This window comes from Triplophysa rosa, linkage group LG19, assembly GCF_024868665.1.
Source record: "Triplophysa rosa linkage group LG19, Trosa_1v2, whole genome shotgun sequence".
Classification (NCBI taxonomy): Eukaryota; Metazoa; Chordata; class Actinopteri; order Cypriniformes; family Nemacheilidae; genus Triplophysa; species Triplophysa rosa.
In genome coordinates, this window is record NC_079908.1 from 18573263 (window position 1) to 18596189 (window position 22927).

General features: G+C 38.9%; 1 protein-coding gene across 7 annotated transcripts in view; it reads left to right on the forward strand.

The window, feature by feature from the left end:
* Nucleotides 1-1023: 1023 nt before the first annotated feature.
* The window catches only part of ptpn13 (protein tyrosine phosphatase non-receptor type 13), a 62038-nt gene continuing 40134 nt past the window's right edge, over nucleotides 1024-22927 (forward strand). For 4 of the 7 annotated variants that reach the window (XM_057359893.1, XM_057359896.1, XM_057359895.1 and 1 more), the window contains exons 1-6: nucleotides 1025-1347; nucleotides 13945-14064; nucleotides 20028-20194; nucleotides 21089-21154; nucleotides 21280-21465; nucleotides 22650-22740. In XM_057359893.1, coding sequence (XP_057215876.1) covers nucleotides 13950-14064; nucleotides 20028-20194; nucleotides 21089-21154; nucleotides 21280-21465; nucleotides 22650-22740 — 625 coding nt within the window. In that variant the 5' untranslated portion in view covers nucleotides 1025-1347; nucleotides 13945-13949. Of the gene's footprint in view, nucleotides 1348-13944; nucleotides 14065-20027; nucleotides 20195-21088; nucleotides 21155-21279; nucleotides 21466-22649; nucleotides 22741-22927 lie in introns of all 7 variants that reach the window. The other 3 variants (XM_057359890.1, XM_057359892.1, XM_057359894.1) reach the window with 1 other exon arrangement.

Consider the following 22927-nt stretch of genomic DNA (forward strand, 5'->3'; position numbering starts at 1 on the left):
AACTCATAAACAAAACGATTCTGGATTTGTTTACCTATTGTGACTTTCTGCAACTACAGTACCAAACATTACAGACGTAGACAAAGTAATAGCAATTTATATCATATTTATATTAATATGTTGACATTGGTTAATCTTTCAAAAGCCATTGTACCCTTACAAAAATTAACCATGGGTTACCTATAATAACCATAGTCACCACAAATGTATCTTGGTCTACAGTAACTATACCCTTACGAAAATTAACCATGTTTTTTTGTGGTACAAGTGTAGTAACCATGGTTTTTTACTTAGGGCAAAACCGTGGTTTTATTACAGTAACCATAGTTTACTATGGTTTTTACAAAAAACATGGTTTTCAAAACCATGGTTATTTTGTGATAACCATTGTTTTACCACAGTAACCATGGTTTTTTGGTTTTAACTGTAGTAAAACCATGGTAAATTTTCGTAAGCCAAGTATCTGTAGTTAAACTGTGGTAATACAAATGGCAACACAATATTTCATCTAAAATAAAAATGTTGCTATTTAAATAAAATGGCTGCTTAGAGTCTTTAAAATAATATATTTTAACATTAAATTGTTTTTTTTTCTAATGTGTCGTAAAGTCACGTTCGTTCCACACAGCAGATTTGTTTTTTGACGCCTCGGCACTGTACGTGACTGGGCCTTGTCACTTTCTGATAAAAAAATGCGCAAACATCTTACCTTCATTTATCTTACGCGTTTAAATAAAGTAAATCTGCACTCAACGAGTGCACTGTTGGCAGATTTCTCGTTTTGAAGCGCTAAATATCTGGATGCGCGTCCACAGCGGACTGTGTTTCAATGTAACAACTTTTCGTGGTATTTTCCTCCCAGTGTCGGATAGTTTCTATAGAGACGCCTAGTGTTGCTGCCCGGGCGCTGGAAAGTAACCAATGAGAGGCGGGAGTGCGGGTGTCTGGTTACTCCCTCCCTCTCTCTCTCCTGTGAGCAGGAGGGCAATGAGAGAGAGAGAGAGAGAGAGAGAGAGAGAGAGAGAGAGAGAGAGAGAGAGAGAGAGAGCTAAAACGCCGACTCGGAACTACAGACACGCCGCTTGTTTTTAGTTGCGTAAAAATATTCTCTCCGTTTACGCACCGCTTGCAATCTGCACATTCGCGTTATATAAGGATTGCGGGATTTATTTTATGGAGATCATGGACCGTATGGTCGAAACAGATCTTATGAACTAAAACCTGTTGCCAGTTCGACGGGGCTGGTTTTTCATTTCAGGTCTGCTCGTGGATGTGATGCTGGACTCTTGTTTGCGCACTGGCTGGTAGTTGGAGAGAAGTTTGATCGGTAGTGCATTCATTTGAGAGGTGAGTTTGGGGTTTTGCATCGACACTTCTGCGAAGTTTGATGTCGGAGCTTTGCAGTTCTTCTGCTTTTGCTTTGGTCATTAAACAACGTACGAAGCTTTGCTTTGGCCATAAGGGGTTTGAGACATGTTCATTTGTGATCTGTCAAATATGTAATGAAATCAGACTTATATTTCAACTTATATTTTTCGGCGTCTAAGAGAAGCAACATGGTGGCGTTTCATACATACGGACCTTCAATAGACAAAACGGCGATAATGTTACATCGTTTGATGGTTGGAGGGGTCTAAAGTAACCGCAGGTGTTGGATGTATCTGATAGAGGGCTTCGAACACCGACGTTTATAGGCCTCTTGAACTTTTTAGTGCTAGATGCCAACTCGACAATGTTTTAGTTCCATGTTGTTTACCTTTTTTTGCACATCATTTTGTGCTCTTTGTTGGACAAGTTCAGTCATGAATGTCTTGTGGAACATTTCAATTGAAGAAAAAAGTGGCATGCGTGTGCTCATGCTGCCAGAATGAAGTATTTTCTCAATAGCAATAACAATACAGTATACCATGCATAAAACCTGGTACTTTAAATATTAACTTGACCAATTAATTGACATTTTCTATCACAAACTTTGGTTCATGATTACAGCTTTTTCATTTGTTCACATTTTATAGTAATTGGGGTGGATTTCCATTTGTGTGTTCAAATGAACAGATATACAGAACACAAATATTGAGGAATTTTAGAGCAGAACAAGCTATACGTTTCCATCACTTGCATGACTTTCCATAACTTGGAATGAAAATGGTGTGGGAACCAGTGTGATACAGATCGAAACCATCACTTTACCATGGTATCACCACATGTACTTTTAAGCATTGTGGTACTCTGGATAGGATCCTAAAGGCTACTTTCATGATCTTGAAGATATCTCATCCTCAAATAACCTATTTGATTCTCCAGAGCTCTAAGTTGAGAGCTAAAACTTGTTGTTTTTAGTTTGTTTACATCCGCCACTCCTAATCCAATGACAGTTGGAACCGTTTCCTTCCAATACAAACACGAGTCGTCCTCGTAAAATTGAACCGCGTGGTTAAGCAGTTGACAGAATTAGTTCCTAACTGACTGTGGATGTGTGATTCATCGACCTGCAGTTATAGGGGCCGGTAGGACTTCTTGTTTTCTTTTGTGCTGTGGTCTGAAGGTTTGTTTTATCCTGCGCGGGGCTCAAAGAAGCTTTTGTTTCTTGTCTCCAGTCCGTGGTTACATCTGGATTGTTGGAATGGTTTGGTAATCTTGCATAACGTCTCGAAGCAAGACTGCTAGGATCGATGTTTTCATTTAGCCAAAGGTTGTAGTTTTGTTTTCCCTAAATCTGTCCAGACTTTGTTGTGTAACATGCAAATGGAAAGTGCATTTGAACTCGAAATGTAAAAGTCTGGTTTAGGCCTTGGTTTTGGGTACGTGGTGAGAAAATCGGAGATGGTGGAAAAGATGGCCTGGTGGCTGTTTTTGTGTGCTTTCAGTTTAATCGAATGACATCTAAACATGACTGGATTATGGTGCTTATTGTGTTATGTAATAAGCTGTTTGGATGTGGCATTTGATGGGTGATGATGGATGAGGAAGGTTGCGAGCATTGACTGGCTTGCTCGTATTACATTTGTGCAAATATTAATTATTTTTCCTATGTTGAGGTGAATAGGACTTCTGCAATTAAGTATTGATGGTTGACCACAAAAAGAGTTTACAAGAAGAATAAATTATGTTTAAAGTAATTTTAAACAGGGTACAGCGAAGCAAACATGATGGCCATATTTAGCTCACATTTGTCTCACATGGACGGGTCTATCAGCATTGTTTTTCTCTCTTTGAGTAATAAGATGTAGACACAAGTTGAACGGAATCCTCAGTTTTGTTGGCTGCCAGGATCAAACCCCACCCTCACACCTTCAACCACCTCTGATGCTAATTGTGCTCTTTTACCATGTTATTTTCTTCCGGCCTGCCTCCACTAAGGAAATTCCATCTTCTCTTTACCACAGTTCAGAGCGCTTTTACACACCCGACGGACACGGTTTTTAGTTCGGCTACATTCACCTCGCTCATTAGAAGCATTTTGCTAACCTCTCCCTTTAAATGTGTGTTTTTTGTGGAAGCAGTTTCGTTCTTTAATTCTTCCCTGCGTCAGTGTTTTCAGAAATTATTTTTAAGCAGTCGGTAGAAAATCACGTACAGAAAATAAAGTTTGATGCTGGTCTGTGCATTAGTCATACACGGTGCTAGGAAGGTCTTGGTGGTATGCTGATGGTCTCTAAATTTGGCTTCTTTATGGGATTTCTTTTCATGTTTTATCATCTCTATTAAGTCACAAGTCTGGTCACTTAAAGTGAAAGACATTCAACAAGCCACCATTAATAGTTCAGGTCACTTGTTTTTAGCAGTCATGCTTTACACCTTTTAAAGGGATAGTACACACAAAAAGAAAACGTCTGTCATCATTTATGCACCCTCTTGTCTTTTAAAACCATATGACTCCTTCTTCTTTGGAGCACAAAAGCTATTTTGAGAAATGTCTCCATAGTTTTGTGCCCATACAATGGAAATCAATGTTGTCCAGTGTTGCTAACATTCTTCAAAATATCTTTTGTGTTTTGCAGAAGAAGGTCATATATTTTTGAAAAGGGTGTGTAAACGTTTTTGGGTGAACTGTACATTTATTGATTGTACGTACTAGGGGTGTAACGATACTTCATATTACGATATTTCGCGATGCAAAAATGTTACGATGCGCATCGTAGAGAGATGGGGATATTTTACGATATGTTTAATTCTATTCGTTCAGCGGTCAAGACTCTACGTACTCTGCGCCAGTGTGTCATGTGTGATTATCTCACATATGCGGTAGAGAGAGAAGCACAAGACACAAACTGTCTCCAAGTGGTTTACAAAGCATCATATTTTCCCTCACAATCGCCGTTAAAACACAGCAAACTTGACGCGCGACTGCAGGCGAGTCACCCCGAAACTCATTACAAAGGCAGCACAAACGTTTTTAAATGCCAATGTTAGTTTATCCGCTAACGTGATATGCAACACAAAGTAAGCCAAAAAAAACCCCAGCGCTGTTCCGATGAGAGAAGCGATGAAGTGAGTCGTGCTGTATATTAAAAGATCGAATGACATGCTAAAAAACAAGTATGTGATTTGCATGATTGAATAAATGTAATACAGTTTATGTAATATGTCTTTTTGAAAGATTTTTCTCATTCATTACTGTCTCAAGCAAAGACAGCGCAGCTCCAAAGAGACACGAGCCAATAGCCCTTGAGCGTGAGCTCTGTCAGAGCGTTTCATTGGTTGAATGTACTGAATGAACACGCCCTTCACTGAACGAACGAGTCAATTGAGTCAAAATGAGACTGAATGAACTGCACCATGTCGTTCATGGTCTAATATTCTCTGTGTTACAACAATGTATATCCAGTAGTTACTCAACTTTTCTGAAAAATAAAGGTAATGACCTGGTTTAATTTAATTCCAAGGTAAAGTAAATTATGTCGAAACAGTTAAATCTTTGTATGGAACATGTAATTACACCAATTAAATGAGTTAATCCAGATAGATTTTAGTAGACTAATATGATGTAGATTTCGTAGACTAAAAATAGACTAAAACTATGATAAATTGGGATGACTAAAACTAAATTGCATTTTAGTCAAAAGACTATGACTAAAACTAAATCAAAATTTGCTGTCAAAATTGATACTGATCTTAATTCTAATTTCAGTTAAGCCTTAAAATGTTAAAATTCTTTATTAAGTTGTACGTGCAACAAAATAAGTTACTGAAATTGTTAATATTTTGAAAATAAATGTTATTTGAATTTTTATTTTTGTTCAAAATATCGAGATGTGTATCGTATCGTGAACCCAGCATCGAGATATGTACCGAATCGTGAGCTGAGTGTATCGTTACACCCCTAGTACGTGCATATCACAGATGTATATCTTTTCTTTCAGTAGTGCAATAAGCAAAGTAGCATTTTTTTCTAGATGCTTGACATATTTGGGGTTTTTCCAGGATGGAAACCGATTGACATGTTGTGATTGGTATGTTGTGAGTTCTACCAGACTAGATTGCGGTCAAACCAGATGTATACCTTTAGCCCATGCTCAACACGCCCCAGACATTACTGCATATGACCCTGAGAAAGTGACTGCTTTATACCAAAGGCCTCTGGTTTTCTCTAAAGAGCTGCTTTAGAGATATTCTGATCACACCATTGGGAGAAGGAAAGACCAACAGATCACAACACTGATGTCAGAGTTAAAAATTCCTTACAAAATTATTAGGTAGAAATCCCATCTATATATAACTTCCTTTCTTAAGTTGAACACAGAATCCTATTTTAATAAATCTGTCACTTAATGTGCTCCAAAGAATCTCCAAAAACCACGCACATCCATCATAAACTAATTCAATAAATTATGATTCATATTTTAGAATATTTAGCAAGACTGAAACCAAAACAAACACACAAAGCTGCTAAGTTGTTTAGTCACAGGACACCAAAGAGTTTTGAGGTAAAAAATGTCACCAGATTTATATTTAGCTCTCTTATGGGTTTGACATTTGTTAAGTAAGTTTACAATATGAATCATTTTTTCCCCCACACATCTATTATTTTGCTTCACTTGACATTTATTGACCCTACTGGAGTCTTCTTTGTTTTACTCTGATTTCGCTGGTTATCTTTTATGATGTCTGTTTTTTCTGGCATCTCAGCAAGTTGCAAGACCTCAACAAGACCTATAAAGTGATGGATATTTGTATAAAAATAATTTTGCTTAAGAAAAGCAAGACATACAACTGGATCTTCAAGAGATCTTGAATGACAGAAGACAATCAAAGAGGAGCGGACTGACGTCCTTTGGTCCCCATGACAACCTTGTTGTTACCAGGAATGAGAGGAAGTTAAGTCTCAGGAGGCAGAGATGAGCGCAGAAATGATTGACTCACTCGAGAATGAACAATCAAGATGAGGTTGCCCAAGAAAAGCGATGGAATAAGAAAGAAGACTTTAAGGGCAGAGGGTGGGCCTTCCTTTCAGCCAGCTGATGACTCATACAGGGTAAAAAGGGAGTTCTGCCTTGTAAAAGTGTGCGTTTTGTTTTCACGGCTGAAAATATGTAGCGATTCATCGTTATGCAGTAATCTGGTCCTTCCAGTCCACTGCTTTTACTGCACCATATCCTGCAGACAGTAAGCTACTGTTCTGCTTTGCATTTAGTACATGCGTGGACCGTGTTGTTATGGCCTATATTTCAGTTTCAATTGTAAAGGTTCACAGTGAGGCATCAGAACCCAGATACTGTGTTGCAACACAGTACGAAAGTAACAAACGAAACTTGAAATGTATCTGCAACCATTTTCTGCATAACATTATGTAACTTTATTAAACGAATAGTTTACCCCAAAATTTAAATTCTGTCATCACCCTCAAGTTGTTCCAAACAATGATATTTTACGATATGTTTAATTCTATTCGTTCAGCGGTCAAGACTCTACGTACTCTGCGCCAGCGCGTCACGTGTGCTTATCTCACATGTGCGGTAGAGAGAGAAGCACAAGACACAAACTGTGTCTCCAAGTGGTTTACAAAGCGTCATATTTTCCCTCACAATCGCCGTTAAAACACAGCAAACATGAAGCGTGACTGCAGGTGAGTCACCCCGAAACTCATTAGAAAGGCAGCACAAACATTTTTAAATGCCAATGTTAGTTTATCCGCTAACGTGATATGCAACACAAAGTAAGCCAAAAGAAACCTGTGTTACAACTGTGCATATCCAGTAGTTACTCAACTTTTCTGAAAAATAAAGGTAATGATTTGGTTTAATTTAATTCCAAGGTAAAGTAAATTATGTCGAAACAGTTAAATCTTTGTATGGAGCATATAATTACACCAATTAAATGATAATAATGATAATCCAGATAGAGTTTAGTAGACTAATATAATGTAGATTTTGTCGACTAAAACTATGATAAATTGGGATGACTAAAACTAAATTGCATTTTAGTCAAAAGACTATGTATGACTAAAACTAAATCAAAATTTGCTGTCAAAATTGACACTGATCTTAATTCTAATTTCAGTTAAGCCTTAAAATGTTAAAATTCTTTATTAAGTTGTATATGCAACAAAATAAGTTACTGAAATTGTTAATATTTTGAAAATAAATGTTATTTGAATTTTTAATTTAGTTCAAAATATCGAGATATGTACCGAATCGTGAGCTGAGTGTATCGTTACACCCCTATTCAGTGGTGTTTTGTTCCTAAACACTAAAAAATATATTTGGAAGAATGTTTGTAACCAAACAGTTCTGGGGCACTATTGACTTCCATAGTTAAGAAAAAACTACTATGGTAGTCAATAGTGCCCCAGAAGTTTAGTTTCCCACATTCTTAAAAATGTCTTCTTTTGTGTTTAACAAAACCAAGACTTCTATACAGTTTTGGAACAACTTGAGGGCGAGTAAATGACTGAATGTTCATTTTTAGGTTAACTATCCCTTTAACTTGATATAGGCTGACTATGAAAATGGACAGTTTTGTAAATGCATAACCAATAACAGAAGTGAGATTTAAAGAGATAATTATTTTATTTATTCTTCCTCACGTCATTTCAAACCTGTATGACTCTCTGTTCTGCAGAACACAAAAGAAGATACTTTGAAGAATGTTGGCAACCAAACAACATTGACCCCCATCGACTTCCATTATATGGATACAAAACCACTAAGACATTTTTTGTGTTCCACAGAAGAACGAGTCATATACAGTTTTGAATGACACGAGGATGAACAAATGATGACAGAATTTTTTATTTTTGGTAAACAATCCCTGTAACAGCCCACGTATCTTAGTATGCTGTCTGTGGTGTTTGTTTAATTGTTAATGTGTGTCAGATGGATGTTTTGGTGGTTGCTTTAAGAAGGCAAACATTCAGATGTTTTTTTATTCCATGTCTGGTTTTGATGGACGTGTGAATAGTGACATATTGTATGTGACTACCAAAATATTTAGTTTAAGCACGGCTGTTTTTTGCTTTGCTAAATCTGCATGATAACCACAAGATTTATTTGTTGTGTTGTTTGCTTGTTTTTTCATCCCGCTGTCTGTGACCCCGTCAGAACAGACCTGTGATGATTTTTAGGCTGTGACGGTCCCATTGAGGAATCACTCGTTGAAATGAGAGGAAGCACTTTTGTCTAATAAAAAGGTCGTGTTTTATGTCATAAAAGTATTTTAGGTCTTTGATGTGTTTTTGGAAAATGGGGTTGAGGCAATCCAGGCTCTCAGGTTTTACCTATTTTAACAGACAGAGAGGGGGGATGCAGGGAGCCAGCAAAGGATTCTGGGAAATCTGAATGTTTCTTTCCTTTCCCCTGGCAAAAGCATCTCCAAGAAAGAGTTTCGGTTCAACTTACTGGCACCCGTTTTAAGAATACAAATGATTTAACCGGCTCCAACCACGGATAAATGTTAAGAGAAAATTAAACATCCTCTCTATCAGCCTTTGGTGGTTCGTTGGAAACTGTTTTTTCTTGCATCTACAGTTTTATCCGTGAATGTGCCTTCTGCCAAATCCTGCAACAGAATGGAAAATACGGTCTAAAATGATGATTCTCCACTCAGGCATTCATGGGAAAAACAGAGCTTTGTATCATCTGGAAGATGAATCAAAACAAGCACTGTTCAACTCTCTCTTTAACCTTGTCCGCCTATTTCGTCTGTGCACTTCCAAAATCTCGGTTTTGTTCTTGAGATGCGAGTATTGCTTCTGCGTAACGGTGGTCACCTGGGTGCGGGTAGCATGATAAAATGATCACGTTTCAGGGATTAATCTTTTTAAAATCCTCTGAACTGTGACCAGGAAAGCTGACTACGCTTACTGTTTTTCTTTTCCCAGTTTGCTCTGTGTTGGGAGAATAACTTGGCCCAGCCCTCCGATTCATTGCTGCGGTTTTTACAGTGCTGTCTAATGGCTTTAAGTTTCATCTCGCAGCCTGTTTCTTCTGACTGAGAAGATCTTGGATCTCCATATTTGAAAGTTCAACATTTCTTGCTTTCTGTTATTGATGCCGTGTCTTCCCAGGCCATTTTTGGAAACACAGCTGCATAAACTGTTTTCATTGTATTGACATCAGAAGCACATTAACATGCCGGCCGTGTTTACAAAACAACGCCTGTTTGGTGTTTGACTACATTTCAAATGCGGAGAATCGGCAAGCAAGCAATTTTCATATTACATAGAAACATTAAGGGTACACCAGCAAAACATGTGAAATAATTACAGGATAGGGAATGTGAACAACACTCAACTGTTTTTGGAGCAGAAAAAATTGAAGTGGGATAAAGGAAATAAATGCTATTGAAGTTTACAGTTTGTCCCTTTAATTCTTTCATGAATATGAAAATAACCTCAGTCAGGATTAGTTTTCGATGTGCCTCTATGTGCTTTCTTTGCACATCACAACCCATGCAAGAAATGATGGTGAAATGGACATTTTTAGTCACAGGAGAAGTTAAAGTCAACTACTGTAGCTCTGATGATAGAGCTTTGCGTAATTGCAAATGTCATGGGTTACGTTCCCAGAGAATAATAAAATGTTTCTGAAAATGCATTTGGATAAAAGCATCTGTAATGTAAATGTAAATGTAAACTCAAACGTGCTTGAGTTGAGAGCCTGGGATTTTAGAAAGCTTCACTTGAAAATGAATAGAATGTCTTGTGTATACTATCTATGCTATATTTGGTAGTTACAGTGAGGGAAATAAGTATTTGATCCCCTGCTGATTTTGTAAGTTTGCCTACTTACAAACAAATGAAGGGTCTATAATTTTTATGGTGGGTTTATTTTAACTGATAGACACAGAATATTAAAAAAAATCAGGGGAAAAAAATGTTATATAAAGGTTATAAATTGATTTGCATTTCAGTCAGTGAAATAAGTATTTGATCCCCTACCAACTAGCAAGAATTCTGGCTCCACAGATTGGTTATGTGCCTATATGGACCACAGATTAGTCCTGTCACTTTAAGAAAGTACTCCTAAATCAGCTTGTTATGTATATAAAAGATGCCTGCCAACAGAATCTGTATCTTCCAGTTCAACCTCTCCAACACCATGGTCCAGACCAAATAGGTTTTAAAGGATGTCAGCGACAAGATTGGAGACCTGCACAAACCTTGAATAGGCTACAGACAGAAGCTTGGTGAGAAGGAGACAACTGTTGGTGTGATTATTTGGAAATAGAAGATATACAAAATAACTATCAAATGCCCTTGTTCTGGAGCTCCCTGCAATATTTCCCCAATGGGGTAAAGATGATCATGAGAAATGTTAAAGATCAGCCCAGAACTACACGGAAGAAGCCTGTTAATGATTTCAAGACAGTTGGGAACACAGTTAGCAAGCAAAACATTGGTAACACATTGGTAACACGCTATGCCACAGTAGACTGAAATCCTGAAGCACCCGCAAGGTCCTCCTGCCCAAGAAGGCCCGCCTGGCTCGTCTTAAGTTTGACAATGAACATAAAAATGATTCAGAAAAGGCTTTGGCGAAAGTGCTGGCACTGCTGTGAGACCAAAATGGACTCCTGTGTTTGGAGGGAGAGAAATGCTGACTATGAGCCCAAGAACATCATGTCTACAGAGAAGCACAGTGTTGGAAACATTCTGCTTTAGGGCTGTTTCTCTGCTACAGGTATACAGGATGACTTCACCGCATTGAGGGGCTGAGGGACGGGCCCATGTACCGTAAAATCTTGGACGAGAACCTCCTCCCCTTAACTAGGTCACTGAAGATGGGTCATGGATGAGCCTTTAACATGACAAAGACGCAAAACATATTGCCAAGACAACCAAATAGTGGCTTAAGGAGAAGCACATTAAATGTCCTAGCCAGTCTCTAGACCCTAGTCCTATAGAACCTCTGTGAAGGAGGCTAAAACTCCAATTTGCTGAGCGACAGCCAAGAAACCTTAAAGATTGACAGAGGAGTGGACTAAATGTATCCGGACACATGTGCAAACCTGGTGACTAACTATCAGAAATGTCTGACCTCTGTGCTTGCCAACAAGGGTTTCTCCACAAAGTACAAAGTTATGTTTTGCTTGGGGATCAAATACTTATTTCACTGACTGAAATGCAAATCAATTTATAACCTTTATATAACATTTTTTTCCCCTGATTTTTTTTAATATTCTGTGTCTATCAGTTAAAATAAACCCACCATAAAAATTATAGACCCTTCATTTGTTTGTAAGTAGGCAAACTTACAAAATCAGCAGGGGATCAAATACTTATTTCCCTCACTGTATATATAGGTTATAACAGTTATAATTTTGCAAGTGCTTTAGTATTTTAAATGCATGTCTTGTAAAATTGTCTTACTTTTTATGCAACTCGAGTCAGCACTCTTAAAGGGATAGTTCGCCCCAAAATGAAAATTCTCATCATTTACTCGCCCTCTTATCATTTCAAACCTGTATGACGTTCTTTCTTCTGCAGAACACGAATGAAGATATTTTGAAGAAAGTTGGTTACCAAACAGCGCAGGCACACATTCACTTCTATTGGATGGACACAAAAACCAATGCAAGTGAATGGGTGCTGCCTAACAACATTTTTGAAAATATCAGAATCAGAATCAGAATCAGAAGAGCTTTATTGCCAAGTGTGCTTGCACACACAAGGAATTTTCTTTGGTGTTGGAAGCTTCTAGTACAGACATTTAACACAATGACAATACAATATAATACGATTTACAGTCTAAAAGATTCTAAATTGTGCATATATAAAATAAAGACTATTTTACAGAAAATGGGGGATAATAACATAAAATATCTCGTGTCCTGCAAAAAAAGAAAGTCATGCAGGTTTGAAATGACAAGAGGGTGAGTACAATACATGATGACAACATTTTCGGGTGAACGATCACTTGATGTTCACACAATGTTCTTCACAGCGATGCCATGCACAGAGGAACCCCCAAAAACCACTTACTTAAAGGTTCTTATAAGAGCTCTTTTTTCCACAGCAAAGAACCATTTGTGAAAAGGTTTCTTCGGATGTTCTTTATGAAACCATTCAGCCAAAAATACAGTATTCTGGGTACACTTTACAGGTTGCATGTGTTAACATTAGTAAATACATTAACACGGCTAATTAAGATCGCATTAACCATTTACTAAGAATGCTATAAAAGTATTGTTCATGTTAGCAAATGCATTAACTAATGGTACAACCTCATTATAAAGTGTTACCAGTATTCCTGTAGTGCACTATGCATTCTGTCAAAATTGGTAGGTCATCTGAATTTTGTGTTGCATAAAGAGTATTTTCATGAAAGGTAGAAGATAATTTGTCATTCCAAACATACCCATAATCTCACGCAGGAGATATTGACGCAGTGCTCCACATCACCCTGAGAAATGGGGGAACGCATTCCACACAGGGGCTGTGTTAGAATAACAAAAGCTGAGACAAACAATCTGCATACGATAGCTGTGCACACGGAACTAATGAAGCATTGGAGAGGGGTTAGAAATGCACTTTCCTCCCCTCGTTTCCCTCTTTAAGAGAGTTTCTCGTCCCCAGTGTGCATTCCTGCATAAATACGTGCTTATCTGTGGCTCTTTTTGTCTGTAATGTGGAATGACCTCTCTCTCTCTCTTTCTCTCTCTCTTTCTCTGAGGCCGTGAGTGTGATGGATAAAAGGGGATTTGATGCACCTAAAAGCAGCCTAACAAATCACAGAGTTTTATATGGATGGGTTTTATATATACACCTAGTCTGAGCTTTGCTTTTATGCATCATGTCGCTAATGCAGGTTTGAGCCGGTCTGCAACATGTCCCAATTACGTCTGTGATTTTTTTTTTTCTGATGGTAGATTTTCCCATGTGCCCTCACACTTTTGTGAGAGAACCTCTGAACGTGTCCTGACAACACACCACTATGATGTTTCCTGCGTACACACGCTGCTTGAAAACTCTGACTCCACGGTTCAATTGAAATGTGACACAGAGCATTTAGGTAGCCCCGTGTAATGCCCGCTCGGAAGTAATCCCTTAAACCCTGAGCTTCCCCCGTCTCTGTTGCCTCGCAGCGTGCTGGGATTTCCAGGGGTTTACGACTCTTTGTCTCTACACGGCAGCAGCGCAGAGGTTGGGACATAATGACAAACAATTTCACCGCAAGAAGTGTAACTGACCCCACCCCGGCGATTAGACCTGATGCGACACGAATGCATTTGTGCGTTATTTTGTGACATCATGAACATGTTTTGAACCGGGCTGGCATTATTTAGATCAGCGGGTCAATTGAAGGGATAGTAGGTGAAAAAGTCATTTACTACATTGAACTGAAAGGTACTTATGAAAATATTTGAAATGTTAATCCAACTTGGACTTTTTAGACCTGTTTTGATGTACAGATGTAAAGCGGACGTGTTTACAGATTTAACTGCTGTATGTATTAAGAATCGTGTGTCGTAAGAATAGCACTGATGCGTTTTGTCTATCCGCAGGCACCATGCATGTGTCTCTGGCCGAGGCGCTGCAGGTGAGAGGCGGACCCCTGCAGGAAGAGGAGGTCTGGGCCGTCCTCAATCAGTGCGCTGAAAGCCTCCATGAACTCCTCCGCAGAGGTAAACCGTCATTTATCTCGCACTACAGTGAGAACTCCCACGTTCCTCAAGGGTACTCGGGCGTCTTGGCCTGAAAGCTTTAGGCCTTCGACTGGAGTGACACAACCGAGACCTTGAATTACTCCCTGATGTCTTTGGAGTGTAGAAGAAAGTGCTGATAAAACGCATCCAGAAGCATTCAGCTGTCTGCTCAAGGTTGTTCTTTGTTATTTTGGGAACGTTTGTTACATAAACGCAGTGCAAACACCAGTAAACCACAACTCTAGAAATGTAAATAAGTGAGTTGTCTATGTAGGCAACATTGTAGATGTCAAGGGTGTATATGTGTGTAGTAGCCTATGATACACAGTGTTGGTGCCTATGTAGAGAGGTCTAAAATTGGTCTTTATTTTTAGGTTTCCTTCAGTCAGTGTGCTCTCGTAGGCACTACAAAGATGAATCTTTAGCTTCTTAAACTAAGGTTTTCAAGAGATGTGTTTATAATGAAGTGTTGTGGCGTTTTGTAGTGATCTAAAAGCTCTCCAGCTCATCAGTTTGTGTTGCCAAGGAACATGTTACATTGTTTCTGTCATTGTGTTTCACAAAACACTGCTGCGGTGCCTTTGGTTTGTAAAATATTGGGGTTTACATTCCTTTTCGTTCTTTGAAATGTTCAGAATCTAGAGAATTTCTCACTTTTTTTGTTTTGTTTTGTTTTGTTTTTTTCTCCAATTTCCACACCTGGTTTCTCTGGTTTGGTCGGATTGTAACATTTTCTGTTTTCTTTCCTTTGGATTTTCTCAAGGTTTCAGTCAGCACATGTGGAAAATAAACCATGGTTTTATAATAGTAAATGTGACAGTAGTTGGTTTTTATGTTTTATGTTTTTACAACGAATAAAACCAATAACTCTAGTCACTATATTGTGTAGGGGTATATAAAAAGATGCATTTCATTTTCATGCTGCTTGATTTACACCCTATGACTTGTTTACACTTGAAGAGTTTATTTGCAGAAACATAACTCATAACAACATAATGGTTTTAATGGAAAAAGCTATTATAATGGTGTTTTAATGGAAACCATTGGAATTTCTGTGACGGTTTCTGCTGCTTTTAGAAGGGACATGAGGTAAAATAAGAATGTTAAGGGGATGGTCACAGAATGTAAAGTGTTGCTTTGCAATAAAACATGAAAACCATTTCCCCTCAGACCACAGATATGCTAAAAAGCTGATGCAGTTACCTCACAAAATATTTTACTATGCCCACATTTGCTGTATTGTGTCTCCCAATCCAATGACTCATAAACATAACAGCCTTTTCAACTGAAGCACAAACCCCAATGTCGTCATCCCTCGGTTGGTAATGACTCGTCCGCTAAATACTCAGTCAGTATGTTTGTGTTTAGCATTGTCCTCAACTAATTCACACCTGTTTAAAAGTGAATCATTTGACTGCCTCCTCAAAAGCTGTCAGGGTAGGTTGGACCAAAAATAGCAGCTATCAGTCTGTTGACCTAAAGAAGTCCAGAAATCTCTGTCGTCTCTGGAGGGAAGGGTAACACTTGACTGGTATTTATGAGAAGGCTTACTCAGCCCTGCGTCCATCCACAGTCTCTCAGAATGGACGGTTTTGTCACCCCTGTGAACAAAACCTTCTTTATTGTCCCTGCAGTCCGGTTTCCTGAAGAGCAGATTGGTGGGCCGTCGGAGGAGTCTGACATCATGCCAAGTCTTCTCGACCGATATCTGCTGACGCTCCCGTCAAGATGCACAGATCTCGAGTCTTTCTCACAGTCAGGGCACAATTCTCATTCTGTTGGTCCCTCATTCAGCAGGCCTGGCTGTTAGCCAGTGGGTTTAAGAGTAATCGCTCTTGTCTTCAGGGTTGACAGAGACGATGATGACAAAGATGATGTAGTTGCTTCGGTATGTGTTTGCAGGAGGACGCAGGGCTCCCCTCGTCTCACAGAAGCTTGTTATCTGGCCTCGAGTCGCTGGGGTGAAAATTTGCTGGCGAAAGTCCTTCTTGACAGAGTATGCTGAAATTCACAGCGCCGCAGTACAGGCGAGGGACACGACTCGAGCGAGTCAGCAAGTTACCCATTTAGTTGAAAACCCTGAGCGCTCTGATTGAATAAATCCTGAGCTTGCGTTTTATATCAGGCTGTTTTCATTTCCAATATATTTGTTTTTTTGTTGCACTTTTTTTAACAACACCTCGCCTGGTTACAGCACAGCGGAAGGCCAGAGATATTAATTTATTTTTTTACTTTAAACAAGTACATAAAAAATCAGGTTCCAAAACGGTATTCTCAACAGTACGCTTACAAAAATGATTAAAAAGTTGTGCTGTCAGTTACCATTTTGCGTGAAATGTCAGTTTGGCATCATTTGATTTCAACCCACATTGAATAAGTATGTTGCCTGCAGTTTTCTGTTTCAAACACAGATGGCGATAGAGAGGCAAATGATACCGATTGCAGCTTAAGCGTACGATCACACAGAACGCGCTTTTCATGTTCGAAAACGCGAGGCGCAGCGGGTTTTTTTATGTTACTAGGTAACCATCAAAACCGCTGTCCTGTCAGTCAAGGATTATAGCGCGAGCGCTCTAGTTCCTGTTAACTGTCTTATTATCAGAATCTTTAAAGGTACAAGCAGAGGGCGTTTGCTCCGACCTTTCTCGGTTAACCAGTGTCCGTCACCGTATCGGAAGGCCCGCCTCTCCACTCATTCGATTGGACAATGGAAAAAAGTACACATGATGTCAAGTGCTTTTCTGCTCAGAGTTGAGTTTTTTTCCAACTTCGGGCGCTCAAGGTGCTCCGCCTAAAACGCGAGGCGCTGCAGGCGGCAGAAACGCGAGGCGCCCGGCGCGCATAAGCAGCGCGCAAAACGCTCCCTGCCAACTGAAAACAATTCAAAAGAGGCGCGTCTCACCGCAAAAGACGCGTTCTGTCTGATCAGACCCTAAGGGTGCTATTTTCTGGAGGATCTATTGATAGAAATGCAGTATAATATACATAACGATGTCTTCAAAGGTGTATAAAGACCTTACTTAATGAAGCGTTATGTTTTATTACCTTAAAATCAACTATTTCTACATACACCGTGGGTCCCCTTGCATGGAATTCGACATATTGTTTCTACAGTGGGCGTAAGCGGACAAACTGCTTTACAGAGCGTGTTCTGTAAATACGTCATCTCCTTCGGCGAAGAAGCAAAAACGTGACAACATCTTAGTTTTTTTTAGCCGCTGTAGTGCTTCGAAAGGGAGGGGTGAGCGGAGGAGTGAACCGTTGGTTGCAATTCACGACCTCACCGCTAGATGCTGCTAAATTTCATACACTGGACCTGTAAAGTGTATTTGAGTATATAAATTATTTCATGTTTATTCAGCATGGTTGTTTAAAAGTGTTGTCATTGCTTTTTGGTTTGGCATTTTAATATGTTGAAAAGTAGGAATTCAGATCATTAAATTGGAAGTTCTTATCCACTAATCTTGAACATCTATTCCAGGGGTCACCAACTAGCCGACTCCGGTCCACATGCGGACCGCGAGATGCGTCTGTCCGGACCTCAAGCCTTTTGACATAATAAATAAATGAACGCCTAAAATTATTTTCTAATGCAATCAAATTTATAGCAGGCACATCTAGGTCCGCTCAGTAGCAGTTTGGGTCCTACGGCGCCACGGACAGTTAACATATGCGCACTGTTGCTACGTTCAGATGTCGACGAGTGAAGAGAGCCGAGACAGACTCGCTGCACAACGCACAGACAAATGTAACTGTCAGTGTCTGAAAAACAATGTCCTTTTCAAAAGTTAGAAAAGTCGACGTTGAAAACCATGTTTTCCGAGATGAATGGGTCGAGAGATTTGCATTTATTCTTCCGGCATCGACATGCACAAGACCGGTTTGTCTCATTTGCTCGGAGTCTGTTGCGGTTGTCAAAAGTGGAAACCTTAAACGGCATTATGAAACTAGACATAGACACTATGAAGAAACTTACCCGCAGCAGTCCGAGGTAAGGACACGGAAAATATATTAGCTCAAAGCCCAGTATGAGCGATCTACACGGGTCCTCCCTCACTCACTTACCGCCCAACAACCAGCATATGAATGTTCACTAAGAATACAGTGGATCTTAGGAAAACATAACAAGCCCTTTACTGATGGGAAAATAGTAAAAGAGTGCATGGGGTTGCGTGTGAAACACTTTTAGAAGGAAAATAAAGACATGAACTAAAAGAAAATATTAAACAAACCCCCCTTTCATCTGCAACAGCCACAAGAAGAGCTGAAATGTTATCAGAGGATGATCAGTCACAACTTGATGCTGCTATTTATATGCAGACATTGTTATGCCGTCGTATAGATATGAAAATACATTTTTATTTCCTTGGTCTGCCAAAAACCATCAATTCATGTTTTTAGGTATTTAATTGTCCGGAGCTCGGCTGGTAAGAGGGTTTGTTTACTGGACCTCAAGCGATTTTAGTTGAAGACTCCTGCTCTAAAATATACAAATGCTGATGGAACAAGCAGACGCCCAAGTCAGAAGACTGCACGTTGCTTTTTCTAGCTTAAGTAATGCTGAAGGAGTTCCGTGTTATTTACTGAAATTTGATTCTGGTACGACAGTCTCAGAAAACCAGTGATGGCACCAATGATGACCAACCAATCCGTGATAGGCCAAAGAAAGTCTTATCATATTGCTTGCCATTAGATATGTCCGACTGCTTCATCTTGGCTTCCGTGAATCACCAGACGTCTCTGGGCTCTATCACAGACCTGAACTAGTTTCCTCAGTTTTCAACACTATCTAAATCGAAGCCTAAATGTCGCTCGAGATGTAGGTTGGTGGTGTGGCATATATATTATTTGAATAAAAAGATGGGAATAGTCGCATTACTCAAGCTACTGAGCCTTCACAATGAGGTCCAAACCATGACCAGACGCTTTCCACAGGAAATGTGTGTTTACTTTGAGAATTCCAGTGCTTTATAGCATCGCCGCTTGAATTTCTTTTCTTCAAGGTTTCTTGCGTGCTCTTTAAAGCAGTATAAGCAAGAAGAAGATGGTCGACTAAGCAAGTAGATTATAAATGACAGTCTTGTCTTAGAGATTTTCTTAGAGATGCAGATCCGTGTTTCTGCTTTTATGTGACAGTCCAGATGGAATACAACAAAACTAAGTTGAAGTCATAAAAGAGGTTGTTTGAAAACGGTTCCACAGCTTCAGTCAATGTTAATAAGAAGTAAATGAAATATGTCTGTACAGCTGTGTGGTTTTTAACCGCAGGGCTCGCTCTACTCGAGGAATCTCAACTGAACTGAAGTGCTTCATTGTTTTGGTTGTTAAGCTGAAAAAAGAACATCAAAAAGACAAACGCACTGTCGTATAGAATCGTCCTTTTGAGAGAGATCCCAGGGGCCTCGTATTTCAAGGAAATTACACTTGTGCACAAAGCAATGTAGCTCTTTAGTGCGTCTTTGTCTGAATGAAAAGATTTTTTCCACCGCCGAACCTCACAAGACTTCTTAAGTTCCCGAAGTGTGTGCAGTCGGATCGTGCTGTACTCGCGTTGAGGAAATGATCTTAGTGCAACACCGCAAGCTCCCTAAACTCGTCTGATAACTTTCCGGAGCATCAAGTTTTGTAATTTCTTGTACTTTCCTCCATTCGTGCACAATGGCAGTCGTTGCCTGAAAGAACACAAAATGTTGTGTTGCAAGCTGCTTTTGTGCCAAAGGAACTTTTGATTTTCTCAACTAAATCCAAATGCTCTCTGAGAATAGAAGAAACAGAAAAAAAACAGGACAAGATTCGTTGTGGTTATATCACACAATATTCAAATGAATAGATTTAATTGAGCGAAAGTACAACATTCAAATTCTGTGGTTTCAAAACCACATCATTTGTTTTCTCACTTCAGACTTCAGATTATAAATTCATTTGTTTTTTATTCTTCATAGATCCTTCTGCATTGGGTTTCATCATCTCTCCGTGGTCCCTGCTCCTCATGCCTTCTGGAAACATCTCTTTTACTGATGAGAACGTTACACAGAAGGACTTGCGGGCGTTTACCGCCCCAGAGGTGCTGGAGGGCCTCAACCTCACCTCACTGTCTGATATGGAGAAGGTACATCTGCACACTTTTGTTTCCCCTTTATTACATTTATGCATTTTGCAGACACTTTTATCCAAAGACTTCCATTGCATTATACTATACATTGTATCTGAGTATGTGCAATCCCCTGGGATCGAACCCGTGACCTTGGCGTTGCTAGGGCCATGCTCTTTAACAACTGAGCCACAGGAAATTCCTTATTAAAGGATTTATTACATTTTAAATTTAAAAACATTTGCAGCCAAAATATACACTCTTAAAAATAAAGGTGCTTCACGATGCCATAGAAGAACCGTTTAAATGGTTCCATTAAGGACTTTTAAACATCCGAAGAACCTTTCTGTTTCACAAAAGGTTTTTTTTTTGTTCTTCAGATTATAAAAAGGTAAGAAAGAGATGGTTCTTTAAAGAACCTTTGACTGAATGGTTCTTCTACGGCATCGCTGTGAAGAACCTTTTAAGCATCTATATTTTTAAGAGTGTAGTCTGCTATAATCTTTCTCTGTGGAAAAAGTAAATTATTTAATTTGACAGAAAAAATGACTTATTTACTTAGTTGATATAAAAAAGGAAAGTTGTACAACATTGTAGCAAAAGTTGATTTTGTTTGTTGTTTATATTCGTGCAATGCATTCATTTTTTTTAAAATAGTTTAAACAGACAACTTGAAATAGTTTGACAGAACACCCAAGACATTCATAGACACACACCACTAAACAAAGATATTTTACATTCTTCGGCCGACTCTTGGGTATTCTGTTCCCAAAGATATTCTCAAACAGAACATCACTGTCATTTTTTTAATTGAATTGTCTTTGAGATATTTAATATCCCTTTAATTGCTTTACAGGAATTGAAAAGTCAAATGTATTCATTTAAAATGCCTGTTCTATTTTGATTTTCTAGATGCACATGTATTCCCTTGGCATGACGTTGTTTTGGGGTGCCGACTATGAGATTCCTCAAAACGAGGTGAGGTGTCCAAGAAAGCACACTGGTTATTATTATTCATCCATCAACTGAGGTATTGCAGTCATGGGAGGAAAATATGCCGACTAAGATTGTTTTACCATTATTATTAACGATGTTTGTTTTAGCCAATGAAACTCGGAGAGCATCTGAACAGCATCCTGCTGACCATGTGTGATGACTCCACCCTCTCTCGGCTCTCCGTGCGCTCGGTGCTGGACACCTGCAGCACGCACATCCGTAACTCCAACTGTGACCCGTCGTTCTCCTACGTCAGGCGACTGGTGAGGCTTGTCCTGGGCTCTCTTTCTCAGGTGAGTGAGTTTATTTGTCTAAACCACTTTTTTGTATCTGTTTTTTGTTGAATATTCAACCACACATACGATGGTTGTTGTTTTTCAGGCGTTAAATACACTTTATGTTCTGGATTCACTTTGAGTTAATGAGGATGAAAGTAATGTAACTATGTAAAGTCAGTATTGCAAGATTCATGTGTTCTTTAGAAAACACATGTCCGTCATTTATTGTCAACATCAGGTAAAGAATGCAGACGTTCAGGAATCATTAGACGATCAAAATGTCTTGAACTGTATTTGTTTTAATGGGGCTGGTTCTCAGTTTCCAGCCCTGATATTGTTAAACGAGTTCACAACAAAACACTAGTGATGTGTGTAAACATATTGTTCCTGTAAAGTAAATTCTTCACAGTCCAGCCTCATAAAACAGGTTTCAATTAAAAAGGTAGTTAACAGTCTTTCCTGTGCTTGTGTCTTGTGTTTGATGTCACATCCTGTTCGTCTGTTTCACACTTAAATCAATATTCATTTACCTGAAAAGCAAAATGACTTAAGAATTGTAGTCTTTTATTCTAAAAAAAAGATAAACTCATTTTAAGCATAAACACACTTTACTCTGAGAATCGTTTAAGAAAAACAAGACTTGATATATAAAAACTAAATTAAAGTTTAATGTAAAAAAACAAAAACAAATAAAGTTAATCATATTAGTAGAGCCAGACGGTTGTTTTTGGAGTCTTGTATTACCCTAAAGAGGTTTAATTTGTGGTAACAACTGGCTGGATGTATGTTATCCCATTTATTACACGGCCACATGAGTAAATAATTTGACACAAAATATTGATTTGAAATATTTGATAAGCTCATTGTAGGAACAAGCGCTTTAAAGCCAAGACGCAACATTCAAACACGATAAACATGCGATTTGGTTTATTCATCTGTAAATGAAATGTCTTATGTTATGAATTATATTTAATTTATGAAATAAATTTGTATTTAGTTTGTTTGTAAGTATTAAACTGCACTGGTCAAGGATGACCGATGTGTTTATTGTTGTTATCTGGAAATAACAAACTGCATTTTAAAACGTTGTGACTGACCAATCAGAATCAAGTATTCCAGAGATCCAATAATAAAAGATAAAACTGTCATATTTCATTTTTTTATAACCGTTATGTGTCTCTCATTCTGTGTGTGTTTAGCTGGATGGTCTGTTGACTCAGAGCGAGAAGGAAAACCTGCCAGAAAGAAGTAAAGAGATTCGGGAACGACTTCGAGGAAAGGGACTTCCTGGTAACGGATCAGATTTTTAATTGCAAGGAAGAAATTTCACCCACATAAGAATCGTTGAGACATGTCCACACGCTGCTTGCTTTCTACTCTCTCGCTCCTGTGACAAAAACACACGCACACCCAAACACACACACACAGGCATGCCATTACACGTCTGTACTCCTACCGCCCGCTATCTGCACATCTT